The sequence below is a fragment of the Abramis brama genome, assembly GCF_963993115.1.
Source record: "Abramis brama genome assembly, chromosome: 14".
In the NCBI taxonomy this organism is placed as follows: domain Eukaryota; kingdom Metazoa; phylum Chordata; class Actinopteri; order Cypriniformes; family Leuciscidae; genus Abramis; species Abramis brama.
Window position 1 is genome coordinate 35,172,215 of NC_139976.1, and position 15,197 is coordinate 35,187,411.

At 37.3% G+C, this 15,197-nt stretch overlaps 1 protein-coding gene across 4 annotated transcripts in view; it reads right to left on the reverse strand.

Annotated features, from left to right (window-relative positions):
* The window catches only part of LOC311096678 (uncharacterized protein), a 45,453-nt gene that overhangs the window by 19,494 nt on the left and 10,762 nt on the right, over positions 1-15,197 (reverse strand). For 3 of the 4 annotated variants that reach the window (XM_084135974.1, XM_084135975.1, XM_084135976.1), the window contains exons 3-7: positions 5,874-5,897; positions 5,629-5,797; positions 5,247-5,521; positions 2,509-2,660; positions 1,830-2,064 (exon numbers count right to left, since the gene is read on the reverse strand). In XM_084135974.1, the coding sequence (XP_083992100.1) occupies positions 1,830-2,064; positions 2,509-2,660; positions 5,247-5,521; positions 5,629-5,797; positions 5,874-5,897 (855 nt within the window). Of the gene's footprint in view, positions 1-1,829; positions 2,065-2,508; positions 2,661-2,788; positions 2,907-5,246; positions 5,522-5,628; positions 5,798-5,873; positions 5,898-15,197 lie in introns of those variants that run through there. The other variant, XM_084135977.1, reaches the window with a different exon arrangement.

Genomic DNA, 15,197 nt, shown 5'->3' on the forward strand with positions numbered 1-15,197 from the left:
AAAAAACTATGGAAGTCAATGGGGACCAGCAACTGTTTAATTACCAACCTTCTTTAAAATATCTTCTTTTGTGTTCAGCAGAAGAAAAGAAATCATACCGGTTTGGAACAACTTGAAGGTGAGAAAATGATGACACAATTTTCATTTTTGGGTGAACTATCCCTTTAATTTTTATTTGATGCTCGCTATTACATTAACTTATAGAACTTATAACTTATAGGGTTACACCAGCCATTCATAAGTTCTTACTTAAACTGGAATGTAAAGTCCACGCTAGAGGCTTAGTATCTACTAACTAGCTTGTTCATAACTATCTCTGTACTTTTTTGGTTGTACCATTTGTTTTAAATGCAGCTATTAGGTCAAAAGTAATGCGTATGCAAAGTAATGCGTAGTTGCATAATACAACGTTTACCCTCAATGATCCAACATCAAATACATGAACAGAAGTTGTGCTGAAATTCCATGTTTCTATTAAGATACAATAGCCTACTACATACCCTTGTGAAAAAAAACCTATACAAAAATGTATTGAAAATACATTTCTTTCATACTAAGTATACTACAAATCCATTAACATATTTACTGACATATTGGTCAAGACTTACTGATACAACTATTATAATTAAACTTTATGTGGAGTAATTCTTAATTGCACAATGCACATTCCTAAAATGTGTTTTAATATCACTATTAGTAAGGATAGTTGCAATAGTTCCACTTTAGCACAATCAAATATATTGGTAACACTTACAGTAAGGTTCATTAGTTAACATTGGTTAACTACTTTAGTTAACATGAACTAAGAATGAACAATACTTCTACAGCACTTATTAATCTCAGTTAATGTTAATTTCAACATTTACTAATACATTATTAAAATCAAAGGTTGTATTTGTTAACATTAGTTGATGCACTGTGAACTAACATGAACAATGAACAGCTGGATTTTTATTAACTAACATTAACAAAGATTAATAAATACTGTAACATGTATTGCTCATTGTTAGTTCATTTTAGTTAATACATTAACTAATGTTAACTAATGAACCTTATTGTAAATTGTTACCTTAAGTATAGCTTTAGTTGAACCTCAGCATTATTTCTAATTAAAGTGCATTAATTAGTTGTTCCAATTTAGCAGACTTTAATTATACCAATCTAGCATACTAAAAGTACAATTGCAGAATATTTATATCAAGTACATAAATATAAATGTATTTGTAGTATACGTAGTATAAAATAAATGTATTTCAAATACATTTTAATGTATTACTTTTCACTAAGGTAATCATGAAAAACAATAGTTTTTTCAGGGTATTTTTATATATAAATAACATGAAATTGTAGACTTTTTGAAATTAATAAGGATCAATAAATACGGTTACAAAAAATTATTATTATTATTGATTTATTTGACATGCACAACATGGACCGATGTACACAGAGGCACACTATTAAGGATGGGTCGTGTTGAAGAGTGGTTTCAAAGGAATTTATTCAAATAATGTTCTCTCTCTAAAATGTAAGTGAGTAAGTGTATAAATGTCACTATTATTGTATATGTCTAAAGGGTTCGATTCTGTTGGGTAAAACAAGAGCTTATTGATGCAATTTATATAATTTATTCCAGGTGTTACTCCTAGTAGGAGGCTTACTTTAAAATTTAGTTCATATTTAGAGTTGCATTTAAACTATGGTGCAAAGGAAATATTTAGTACTACGCAAGTTGTAACTGTGTCCACTTTCGTCAAATGGCCAAGTTGTAACGCACAGCTGGTGCAACCGGCCCCAGGTTACTAATAATTGTTCCCCGTTTTCACTCTTACCTTTTCTATAGCACTGGAAGCTGCTGTCCTTATCTTCATCATCAGACTTAAAAGTCCCAAATCCAATGTCTGATCCATTAACATTCTTTATGATCCAGTTTTGGAATTCGGATACTCTAGCATAACTGTCAGGTATAATTCCAGTGAAGCAAGAAGTCCCAAAAAAACTATGTAAGACACCAGTTAAGATCCATACAGAATCCTGCTTACACTGTAATGAAACGCCAGAATCTCCCTAAAAAAATGAAAGTGACGAATTTGAATTCATACCATTAAATATTTATTTAAAAGATTCCACATGAGCTATATAGAACATATGTTGTCTGAAGAAAGCTTTAACGATGATGATAATACATGTTTTATATAACAAGGCAATATTAAGGTGCAATATGGTCATCCTGGAACTACTTCAAAGCCGTGCATTTTAGGGTGCTTTCACGCATGGTTTGTTTGCTTGGTCCGAACCAGATTGCTCAAAAGTGCTAGTGTGAAAGCACCAAAAAACAACAACAGAAACGCAGGGTTGCTTTACTTTCTTTTTAGAAGCACTTGTGGCAGCATTTATTCAAATGACCTGGACTAACAGAGCAGTTGCACCAGGGTTAGTTATAATTAAACCAAACCCTTAAATTACAATCAAGAATTCAACAATATTGTGGCATAACCTGTTGTAACTTACTGAACATGCTCCGTTTCCCGTCTCCCCTTCAGCACAGATCATTGTCGGAATGATGTCCAAAAATGGGGAGTCTTGAAACCTGCAGCTACACTCCTTATTCCCCACCACGTTCATCTTCACTTCCTGCAGAGTTCTCGAACTGGGCTGAGTGTCTAATTTTCATATCAAGAAAACAGGCTTTTGAGACATTATGATGAAAACATGGACCAATGTATGATACACTTAAACTAAAGAAAAAAATATAATAAAATAAATTTTATTTATATACACAATTTCATACACAAAGTCCAGTGTCCCTCAGTTGGTAGCCTTCAGGGGCCAAATGTTAAGGTTCCACAGCTCAGTGACTAGAGAAGTAGACGGGACATTGCGCTGTCTGTTGGGAGGTGAAGAGATCCACCTCTGCTTCGTGAAATCTTCGTGAAAGGAAGGCAGTGTATTCCTTTTTCCACAGTTTTTAAGACCCAAGGAGAGATACCCAACAGTAGCTTCCACGCTGCCACGGTCTCTTTAAAGGGGTACCAATTTTAAATTTTAATACCTCTCTCTCGCCCCTCGGCCGGATCGCTCGCTCGCACACACACACACACACACACACACACACACACACACACACACACACACACACACACACACACACACACACACACACACACACACACACACACACACACACTATGGCTCTAAAGACAAAGAAATCTGAGGATGCACCTGTAGCACATCTAATTATAGCTTCCGCCTAGCACCAATTCCAATGACATCACCGTCTGAGGCTGTCAAGTTCAAAGTCAGTTTTTGACAATTATTGACGTGTTATACACATATTTCACAGCTGGTAACGCAAAGCGCATTGAGTGTAGCTATTGAAAGGGAACAGAAAACACCCTCTGTGAAAAATGCACTCAGAATGTAAAAATGCTAATTTCCTGAAAGACATAAATGTTGCTATAGAAATGTATGTGATGGTCACGGGCACGAATGAAAGTGAACCCAAGTAGTTAGTTAGTTTAGGAATTTTTGCATCCCTTTTCTGCCTTTCGAGTTTGTTTTTCCTTTTTTGTGCACCACTATCACTTTTTTTTCATCATTTTTGAACTCCTGCGAGCGATTTATTCCCATGTTCTATATGAAAGCATAACGAAAAGAGGGGTTTCCCAACGTCATAGCGCAAATTGTAGAGTTAATTTGATTGGCCGGTGAATTATATCAGTCAGGCACATTTTCCAATAACTTCTTGTTATTTTATTATACACAAATCAACCACCTATGATTTGACAATCTCATTTCCTCCAGCCAATCACGGGCCCCCTAATCCCGTGGGCCCTGGGGCTTTAGCCCCATCTAGCCCTTATGTTAATCCGGCCCTGGTGATGGACATAATGCATTTCACACACAAAATCTGTTTTTGTTGTCAATTATGCACAAAATGTTATTAAGTGGATTTATGTCCCAAAATATTTTTTTTCTTTTGTGTATTAAATGTTTAACTGTAGTTTGTCAACTGCATTTCATTCATTCTATGAAATTAGTCAAAATAAATTGAATATGATTTAAAATTCACAGCATTTGGGTTTCTAAGCTGATGAGTTCACATCGAGGAACTGAGGTCAGAGCTCAAATCCACAGTGGGAAAAGCAATGTTAAGGAAAATGATGAATAAATGTTAAGGGTTAAAGCTGCAGTCGGCATCTGGCAGATTGAGGGGACTTAGCCAAAATGTTGAATGTTTACAAATCTCATGCCCCTCCCCCATGACCACAGAGCACCCTCCCATCGAGTTTGTGTTCATCAGTGCGTGTGCACCAGATTTTCTGTGAACGCACCCGTCTCTTCAGCATCGAAGCATCATTTTCTTTTCCTCGGTTGTTTTGGACCTCCTAGCTCTGGTTGTTAACCGAGGAATTGGAAGCTTGTTAGTAGATTTTCTCTCCGCCATCACACTTTGTACAATCCAACACACCTGCGAACTTCAGGCGTGTGCATGTGATATTGTAACGTGTGCGAGGGGGGAGGGGGGATCTGTGGCGTGCACGAACTGTGATTGACAGTCAGATCTCACACAGCCCTGCGCTGATTGGACCAGAAGAACCGGGAGCGGTGGATTCTTGCAAAACAAATAACAGGCTCCAGGTGGAGGTAGAAGCGCGGGGTTTTTTCTAAAACCGGCTGATTTATGTTGTTCTGTCGGAGCATAGTGTCGGTTTCAGTGAATATGATCAAAAAAATCTTGCCACCTGCAGCTTTAAAGTAATAAAAAGTAAAAGATCACTGCATATTCGTAAATGTGACTTTTTTTTTGATGATGTGAGGTGCATCAGTCTCGGAAAATATAGAAAGTAATTTCAGATAATACTGTATTTTCTATAGAATCATTAAGATGATTAAGGAAAGGAACAAGATCTTTTTTTAAATCAATGGAGAGAAAAGAGGTTGAGCAATAACATGGTAATAAAAAAATAAAAAGATAGATATTTTAATTGAATTTAATTGATTTAACAAGTGGATACTGTAATCTTTATGTAAGCCTATGTTGTGTCCTACTTGGCCAAATCTGGGGTCAGTAGAGGTTCATTGTTGTTCTTCACAGTATTTAGTACAGTATTTAAAAAAAAAAAAATGCTATAAGGTATAAGAGGCTTCCTAAGATTTCCATTAAATTATATGTCAGATTACAGTATTTGGATCCTAATTAAAAGCATAAGGAAAATAAATTGTCAAAAGTCTCTAATGATCATTACCTACAGAGCTGGTTCGTCTCCATCCAGTGGACCAGCAGGTGGTGCCAGTGTGAAAGACACTGTCATTAGCAGCCAGGCAGATTGGGCTGATGTAGCTGGTAAAGTTCACTGGCTCACTCAATCTCAGCAAGGCGATGTCATTGAACATCTGTAAAAGGTCATAGTCTGGATGTGTAATGATGGATTGGACTCCTCGACTCACCACGTTTGGGTTAGAGACTGAAATGTTTTGGCTTTGTCTGCCCAGATAAACAGTCCAGTATCTGGCTGAGGATCTGAATGTGGAAGAAAAGACTTCAGTGTGTTAACTCTGAGAATAACAACTGCACATTCAAGTTAAATCACACATGATTTGATTTATACATCTATTGTGTGTTCTTACAAGAAGTAAACGCAGTGAGCCGCAGTGAGCACCCATTCATGGCTGATGAGGGACCCTCCACAGTTAGAACCATTAGCATGTAGACGGACCTGCCAAGGCCAGTTCCCCACAGGTGCATCTTCACCTCCCACAATACTAGTGTCCAGTGAGGAAACCCCACAGTGTTGTGCTGAAGGGAATAGTGAGAACTGTAAATAATTAATCAAATTTGAGATTTTATTTTAATACTTTAACCACATTATTACCTTTTATGGCTTTTCTCGTGTCATCTAAAATGTAAAAGGAGAAAAGTAGTTAAATAAAAGTGTAAAACACAGTGTAAGAATGTTCAAGATGTACATATAGGCTATATTACGCATTGTAATATTATAAATATGCATAATGTAATACTATTTTCACTGCTTAAAGGCAAACTATGTAACTTTCTTTTGTTCACAATTAACAAGTCAATACATCCTTCATATACAGTGGTGTGAAAAAGTGTTTGCCCCCTTGGTAAATATGATCAAATATGGCTGTAAAAAATAAATCTGCATTTTTAATCCTTTTGATATTTTATTTAAAAAATGTGCAAAAATCTAACCTTCCAGTGAAGTAAAATAATTGAAAGTGAAAAAAAAAAAAAAAAGAAAAAAAAAAATCACATTATGAAATAAATGTTTTTCTCCAAAACACGTTGGGAACAATTGTTTGCCCCCTTTTATTAACGTAAGGCTGGGCCTACCCGTCTACATTTATTAGGTTTGATAACCTAGAGGTTCCCGCCTTGCAGGCTATGCTGCTTTCGGTCTAAAAGATCAGTATTGTCTGCCCCGATGCTTTCGGCCCAGGCTACTGAAACTGCTTGAGCTATGCTCGCTGTTAAATCATGTGACCCTTTGGGCTGTGTTAAGACCCATAATATTCATCAGACTAGGCCGAGTCTTTCGCCCTGGCTGTATGGTATACTATCATTATAATTGCTCCTTATAGGATGCTGTTTATTACAGGAATGATGCTATTGTAGCCTCTCTTCCTGGACTCTCTGCGAGTCCCTTTATGATTTTGCACTGCATGAGCCCCGGGCACCTGCCCTTGGGACTTTGGTGTTGGATCTCAGCATGCACAGCGTTTTACACTGTGTTCCCCATAGCGTAAGATATTACGCAGTACGAGAGAACCTCTCGTAAGAGAACGTACTCGGTTACTAATGTAACCTCGGTTCTCTCTAGAGAGGGAACGAGTACTGCGTATCTTGCCGTGCCTGCAACACGCTCAGGTTCGCTTCGGCGATGAAAAAACAGACTATCCAGCCCGTCGAGCCGTATTTATAGGCCCTGGCCACGCCCGTTTCGGCGGGATGTGACGCTGAGGGCGCTTCATGAGGGCCTCTCTTGATAGGCTGGTGCAGTTGCCGCAGAGCAGCCAATAGGCACGCGAGCCGTCTCTAGTCATCTATTTCTCGTTTACAAAAAGTTCAAAATTCAGCTGCTAGACTTTTAATTGGGATAAAAAAACGCGAACACATTACTCCTTCTTTGATCTCCTTGCACTGGCTTCCAGTTTATTTTAGGATTAATTTTAAACTTTTGTTACTGGTGTACAAATCCCTTCATGGACTGGCACCGGCCTATCTGTCAGATCTCTTAACTGAAAATCAGACCTGGACGAAGTCTGAGATCAGAGAGTCAGAAACTACTCAAAATACCCAGGACACTTCGAAAGAAAAAAGGAGATTGCGCCTTTGCTGTAGCGGCGCCTAAACTTTGGAATAGCTTGCCTATACATATTAGAGACGCCGATACGGTGCAGGTTTTCAAAGGACAACTTAAAACATATTTGTTTTCAATAGCTTTTAATCAGTGACTCTTTTACTACACGTGTTGCCTATATGATGTTGTCTTTGTACAGTAGATTTTCTCCTCTTTTTGTGCTATGTGATACAATGTAAAGCACTTTGGTCAACTTGTGTTGTTTTAACTGTGCTATATAAATAAAGTTGCTATTGCTATTGCTAAAACAACACAGCAAACAAAAAAAAGTGTGATAAAGAAATAAAGAAATATGATATGCTACACAGAAAACCTAGGGCCTAACAGATAAACAGAATAAAATACCATATAACCAGACAGTCCTGCAAGCATCAATAGTAAAGCCGAGTAGTCAGCATCCGATAAGCAGCAAATGGCTCGTTTCCACTGAGCAGTACGGTACGGTACGGGACAGTACGGTACGGTTCGGGTCTGTTAACCATGATCTGGCTAGCGTTTCCACTGCCAACAGTGCCCTTACTTGATAGGCGTGGTGTTTCGATCGACGTCATTTTCGCGCGAAGAAGAACATAGTAAACTACAATGGATGACATACAGCAGATCTTGTTCTTGCTCCTCGACATGTTTATCACAAGAAGACAAGCGCCGACATTAGGCTTTTCTCAATATCAAGTACGCAAAGTTTGTACTTGCCATGTGCGACTCCTACATGCAAATGGTACAGCGCGTTCTTAAAGCGTCACTCAGCTCGCTCTGCTACTCCGGTTATCTCTGTTACTCTGTATGTACATTTTAAGCAACAATAAAACGAAATATGTTATAAAACACCACTCTGCCTCTTTTCGTTTTCATTTAAATAAATTAAACATTATAGGGACACAAATGTGGTTCATGCGCAACACATATTGATTATTCACTGCATGTTATACGTTATTCTATTTATAACAAAACGAAATTTAAAACACAACCCTAACGTTACCTCTTTTCGTTTAAATAAAAAAAAAAAATTACACATATTCCAGGCAATATATGCATTTGTACAAATGTTGCAATAAACATCAGTGATAATCTTGTAATAAAAAAAAATGACAAGAAACCATATTTCTTTTTGTAAAATTTCAGTTTTATCAATAATAGCCAATATAAAAGTTTAAGTAAAAGGTACAAGAAGCTATACAATAAGAAATAAAGCAAACAATTCAGTCAAATATCCAAATGCAGCGCTCTAGTCTAACATTTGTAATAGAAATGTTTATTCTAGCCAGCTTATACCATACATGGTGTTAAAGAAACTGCAAGTTGCATATCATCTTCTTCCTTACTGCTGAAGAACGAGGTCAAAATGACATTTGCAGAAAGGACAGTTTGTTCTTTCTAAATACAGATAAGCTCGCTTGCACTAAGAGCAAAGGTGTTGCATTGGAAAATATATACTCAATTGTTTTTAATGACATATGTATGTAAGTGTGTGCATATAAGGGGGTGTTAGAATAAGTGTGATAAGTTTTCTGTATAAGCTGGGCAAAAAGGAGAAGTCGGCGCGCTTCTCATATTAGACTCTGACTGATGTGTGAACAGCCTTTCTTGCAAGAAATAAAGATCTTTATAACTTTTGAAATTTCCAGCTGTCTTCCAATTATTGTTTAAAGTCTAGAAAGAATTTCCACGACAAACTGGCGACGAGGATGGGATCGCAAAGCTGATGACCTCCGTGGATGAAGCAATTGACTAATCATCCCAAAGACAAGAAGTCTCTGGCTCCGATACCCCAACGCTAAAAATGCAAGGGACGGGAGAATTGTGGACACCACGGCAGGCCTAGGTGGACGCGATCCTGAGTAAAAGAAACCAAGCTGCAAAAGCACGGTGAGAAACATTTTTGCACTAATAAAATATATCCCAAAAGGGCCAGAGTTTGAGAATAAGCCGGATAGTAATTTCTCAAACACCAGACGAGGTGCTTGTTTGAAATAAGCCTGATAGTAATTTTCAAACATTACAGAGGCACTTGTTTGGGAAAGACCTACATCGACGGATGCAGGCATTTTGAAAGTCCTATATTGACGAATATAGGCAGGTGCGTGTTGGCCACGCTGGGGAAAGAATTGATACAGTGAATATAGGGTGCGGTGACCGCACAGGGATTTTCAGAAAGTTATCTGAAAAAGGTAATTAGTGCAAAAATGGGTAATGTTAATGATAAAGAGTTGGAGACAGTGGATTTCTCAAAAGGGAATTATTGTTCCATGACCAAGAAAAATGGAACGTGGTGGCATCATAGGATACCACAGTTAATTACAGTTTTTCTCGATTGCTTAAACACTATAACCAGGCTTTTGAACTAAAATTTCAAAACCATAACGCCATTTATCAAAAAGCACACCCATTTCACTAAACTATAAACACTATTCCCTGTTTTGACACATGAGTCAGATTTGTTGAACTGTCACTGCAAAACTCTACACACAAATCCCTTCATTTCTCATTGCTTAGACCATGTTGTCATTTAGAAAGCACTAGCATTCAAAATTGTTCACTCAAGTCAGCACAGCTTCAGCTCAGTTAGCACACGATTACCCAGGTGGAAACACTAAGAGTCAAAGTCAAGGTTCTGATTGACACACATCAATCAGAACCTTCAATAGATATATAAAAGGGCCCAAATCAGTTTATTGCGTTTTGGAACAATGGATCCAGAAAGACATGAAGGAAGAGGGATAAGAATGAGGAGGAGGAAGGGCAAGGACAAGAAGACAAGCAGTCTCAGATGAAATTCAAGCCACTAGTTGCCCATGTGTTAGTCAATGGTATGACTATGAGGGAGGCTGGGCTACGAGTAAGGCCAAATTTGAGTCGCTTTACCGTCGCCTCTAGAACCTTCAGGGAGGTGTGGTGGCAAACAAAATTCTATCACTGAATAAGAGACAAACATTTCCAATAGTCTTTGATGAGGTGCATTTTCGTGCAAGAAAAGGCCAGCAGTCGTACAGTCACACAGAGTGGCTGCAGAGTGTGACAGTGAAGAGAGGGCATCCTTTCTCCTTTATAGTCTTGACTCCCAGAATGTTATCTTTCTAGGCGAATGATGGTATTTCAACCATATGTGGAACATTCTTAGACGTGTCCATCATATTGTCTCCTTGAGTGGAGGCCCTCCTGTCATGTCCCAACACTCTTTACCATTCCAATACAATTCAAATTCCAAATTAGAATATGGTTTGTGTGTGCTCTTTTACTGTCATATGTTGGTCACACAAATCTTACTGTAAGTAAATATAAAAAAAGAATTAGAGGAGAGAGTAAAAAAAAAAAAAAAGTTAAAAAAAAAAAAGAGTAAAACAGGAAAAAAAAAATTATTTTTGTGTGTGTGTTTTCTGTGTATGAATAAAAATGTGCCAATGTATCCACTGGTTGTGTCTTTTGTGTTCATCATGTGAAAAGGTTTGTGATGGGGGAACCACAAGCAACATAACTTACCAGTTTTGGAAATGTTGTTTTGAATTATTGCACCAGTGTGTTAGACTATGTTGTAGTGTGTGTGATTTTGAGTGCTTGTGTGTCCAGTCTGAGGTCAAAGTTTGGTTTTTCAGCAAGAGTGAATGGTTTTGAGTGTAGAGCTTCATTTTGACCTGAAAATAGGATGTTTGGGAATTGGGTGAGACGTTATGGATTTGTGTTTATAGTTTTGAGAATACGAGGCATAGTTTCAAGAAATGTGTTTAAGCAATCGAGAAAAACTGTAAATTGTACGGATTTAATGTGTGTTTAATGTCTGAGTGTAAGCCATCTGCAAAAGACAAAGGAAAATTGGACAAAAAACAAGTCCAAAAAGAAAGGAAAAAGATAATTTTAATAAAGATAAAAGACTTTGATGGTCGAATTATAGATTTATGGTTAAATGAGGCAATTTCCAGACAAAGAAGACAGATAAACAACCAATGATTGACATTAGTGTCGAGGGAAGAAAAGTTAAGTTTCTAATTGACAGTGGAGTGACAAACTCCGTAATTAAACATGAACAATTGCCTGATTTAACTGTATTATCTGGAAAATGGACAACCTCCAGAAGTGCCACAGGGCATCTGGTAAAGGAACCATATACAGCAGATTTGTCTTGTCAGATTGGTGATCGCTCATTTTCTCATGCTTTTCTTGTGACTACTACTTGTCCTTGTAATCTTCTGGGAAGAGATTTGATGTGTAAACTAAAGCTGAATTTGTATTGTGATGACAGTGGCCTCACTGCTGATATGAGTATGGTGCGAATGCCAACTGAAACATTATATGTTTTTGAATGGAGCACTCCTCAGTGTGGTCTGCAAAACAAAGCCACAAATAGGATGCCTCCTGACCATGATTTCATGGAAGAAAGTGATTTGCATTGCACATGTCATGTTAGCAGTGAGCCAGATGAAATTTTTGCTGAAAAATGGTCTGAACTAGAGATTGAGGAACTGAAAACCTCAGAGTTAGTTTGGTCAGATAAATGGTGTGCTGTGAAGGTTGAATTGACTGATAGCCAAGCATCACTGTATGATGTGGAGGGGGCCGTCCCTCACATCTCTTTAGCTAAACCACTGACTGCAGAGTGGAGAGAATTGGGGCTTTTTCTCACTAAAAGATTGGTGGCCAACCACTGACAAAAATGTGTGGCAATCTGAGAGCACAGGGTTTTACAAACAGTCACTAAGAAAAAATATTAAGGGAATCAGAACTGTTGAAGTGATGTGTGATAGTACAATGGCAAAAAATGAAGAAATTGATAAAATTATAAATCATAATAATAGGAATATGCATTCTGTGATAATTAGGAAATTTTGAGTCATAAATAAACTTTTATGAGTTAGACTTTAATTATGTATTTATGTAGATGAGATATATAAAACCGAGCAACAGGTGCTCTTAAAGTGATGAATAAATAGTACTATATGAATTGCACGTATTTAAATATTATACTTTCTATATGAAGGCGTCTAGAATTTGTATCCCGTTATCCCTGGGAGACAGTGTGGAAAAATGGTTTTGATCTATGAGATTCTAAGAGTCAATGGTTTACTGTATGTTTAACTAAGATAATTTTTTGTGCATTGTGCTTATGAGAATGAGATTGGGTGACCAACTTTAAATATAAATTGTGATTTGAACAAGCACATAACAGACATCTTAGAGTCATTTTATTTTGGTTTCTTGTAAAAGAGAAAAGACAAATAATTATTTTTGTTTACATTATACACTGTATTATAATTAGAGTTTTCCTGCTTTTTCCTGTGTCTTTGCAAAGAAGAAGTGCTTGCTTTTTTCCGCAATGAAGGACTAAGCTTTTTAATAAATTGAGGAATTGCTGTGTTATAAACCAGAAGAGACTATTGGAAATTAAGCTGTTTAATTTGATTTCTGACTTCCACACAGAAAGACAATCAGCCTTGTGGGCTAGGTGCTGCCTTTTCAATGATCACTACAGAGATCGTTTCAAATTTAGTTATTATTTAACTTGATTGTTTTTGATTATCCACTGGTTTCAGCAATTCGTCATTCTTCTCTGTTTAAACTAAGTCTTTGAATCTGCTTTCAATAGGTACCAGTCAGTAACAGCCCTTCTGCAGGAAGTTCAATAGCGGAAGTTAACATTCAGTTAAAACTGAGGCTGGATATGGCAGTGAGAGTTATGTAAAAGCATTAATAGGTTATTGACATTGCAGAATTCTTTGGAAAAGAAAAATACAATATAGGCCACAAGGCGTCTAAAGAGAAATTATGACTAGAAAAGCAAAAATATTGGTCACTCCATTTCATTTAAAGGTAATTTTCTAGATTCAATAGAAACAATGTTTTCTAATTCTAAAGTTTTGAAATCACATGCTGTCATCACCAGGGCCCAGTTTTTCAAAAAATGTAATCTGGATCAAATTGATCCGGATTTGGAAATCCCATGTTTTGCTATCCAGGATCACCTGATCCATTTTACTTTTATGGCAGTTTTTTAAAGGAACCTTGGATTGGATCACTGTGATCCAAATACCAAATTTCAGGATTACCAAATCCTGTTTACTAGAGCCTTAAATGGAACCAACAGTGTAGCCTACTGGCTTAGCAAAGAACAACAGTTGGCAAAATACCGGTGGCCACAAATAACCATTGTTTATTTTAATTTTAAGAAACAGAAACACTGTAATAAACAGAAACATTTTACTTTCCTTATTTTGTTATAATGTTAAATTGTAGATTTTGTTGTTTTACCATATCTCAGATGTGACATGCTTCATATATGCTTCGAATATGAAGAAATGTATATATCATCAGTAAACATTGATTTTGTGATCATTCACTTAAAAAAAAAAACTCTGGTTTTATTTGGTTCGAAAAATCACAACTGAATCCACCCTTCTGATGGGATCAGGATAATCCTGTTTTTTTGGATCAAATAGATCCCAAACCAAGTTCAAAGTTCTGAAAAACCCAAAGGGCAGGTTTGATCCAGATCAAATTTAAGATCGGATTACATGATCTGATCTTAGTTCAGAATCCCTCTTTTGCTTTTGAAAAACCCATTTCCAAGATTTGATCCAATACGTGATCCGAAATCCCACTGGATTACTTTTGAAAAACTGGGCCCAGGGGTACGAGATAGAATTTTTTTTTTTGTTTTTTTTTTTGTCCATGAATCAAAGATTGTGTGAAGATTTCCAAATCTTCTTTTGAATGGCTTATGAGCAACAACAAAAAGTTTGAAAAATTGAAATTGTGCAAAGAATGACAAATTGCATTTGAGAAATTAAAACGGGTTTTCTCAACTGCAACTGAAGGTCTATGCAATTATTATTATTTAAAGTGTTTAATCTATTTGATTTTGAAAAGTTAGGTTTGCGTTCACTGTGTAAACTCAGACATATGATGACTGCATCGGACAATTGAAAATTTATATCCTAACGTTCAGACACTGTCGCAAGGGGAATGCCACAGTGTCTACGTTCAGTAGTTTCTGTCGTTGAACTTTGTTACCGTTCATATTTGGTGGTATTCCACTCCTAATATATGTTCCCCATTCAGTTCATAAACTGCTATGGCAGACAAGAATGTATGAATCTCTGGCCAGAGAGGGGTGTGTGGAGTGTGTGAAAGTGAGTGTGTGAATTATGGTGTTCAGAGACATAAATGATGTCAATCAAAACAGCTGTATCTAAACAGATAAAATATGACCCAACAGGGAAGAAAATATACCCAATGAACTAACGGCCATGGATGATTTTGGCTAACTATCCTGAGCTGGGTTATTGTTGTGGCAGAAATAAACAATGCCACACCTGCGCAGCGTATAACTTTGGGAAGGCAGAGAGCAAGCAAGCTTGCCCTGTCCACCCCATATTTAATTTTTTACTTTTTACAGGATGTCATGATGGATCTCATCGAACAGAACTGATTCTGTTCCAAATGTATAAAATATTGTCTTGTCACTGTTTAACATGAAATTTCACAGGTCTCATCAAAAAAGGACGACCGGCCAGACAAGCAGATGAGTCTGGCAACATAAAAATACTTAAGGTCTCCATTCACAGGTTGTTCTTGTGGTTCACTCCACAAACAAGGTCCCATCTGGGGTGCAGTGACACCTCCGTCCAAGCATCTCAACTTAAACTACACCAACCAGCCCTCAACAACCCCACACACCAACGGCAACACCAACGGCAACGCACAGCGTCAAGTGAGCGACCAAGGACGTGCTAGTTTAACGTACCTCCCTTGCCAGCGAGGGAAAGCCCATTGCAACGGTTTGCAAAGAATCACCCTGGTGAAGATGGAATATCCATGGGGCAACGAGAT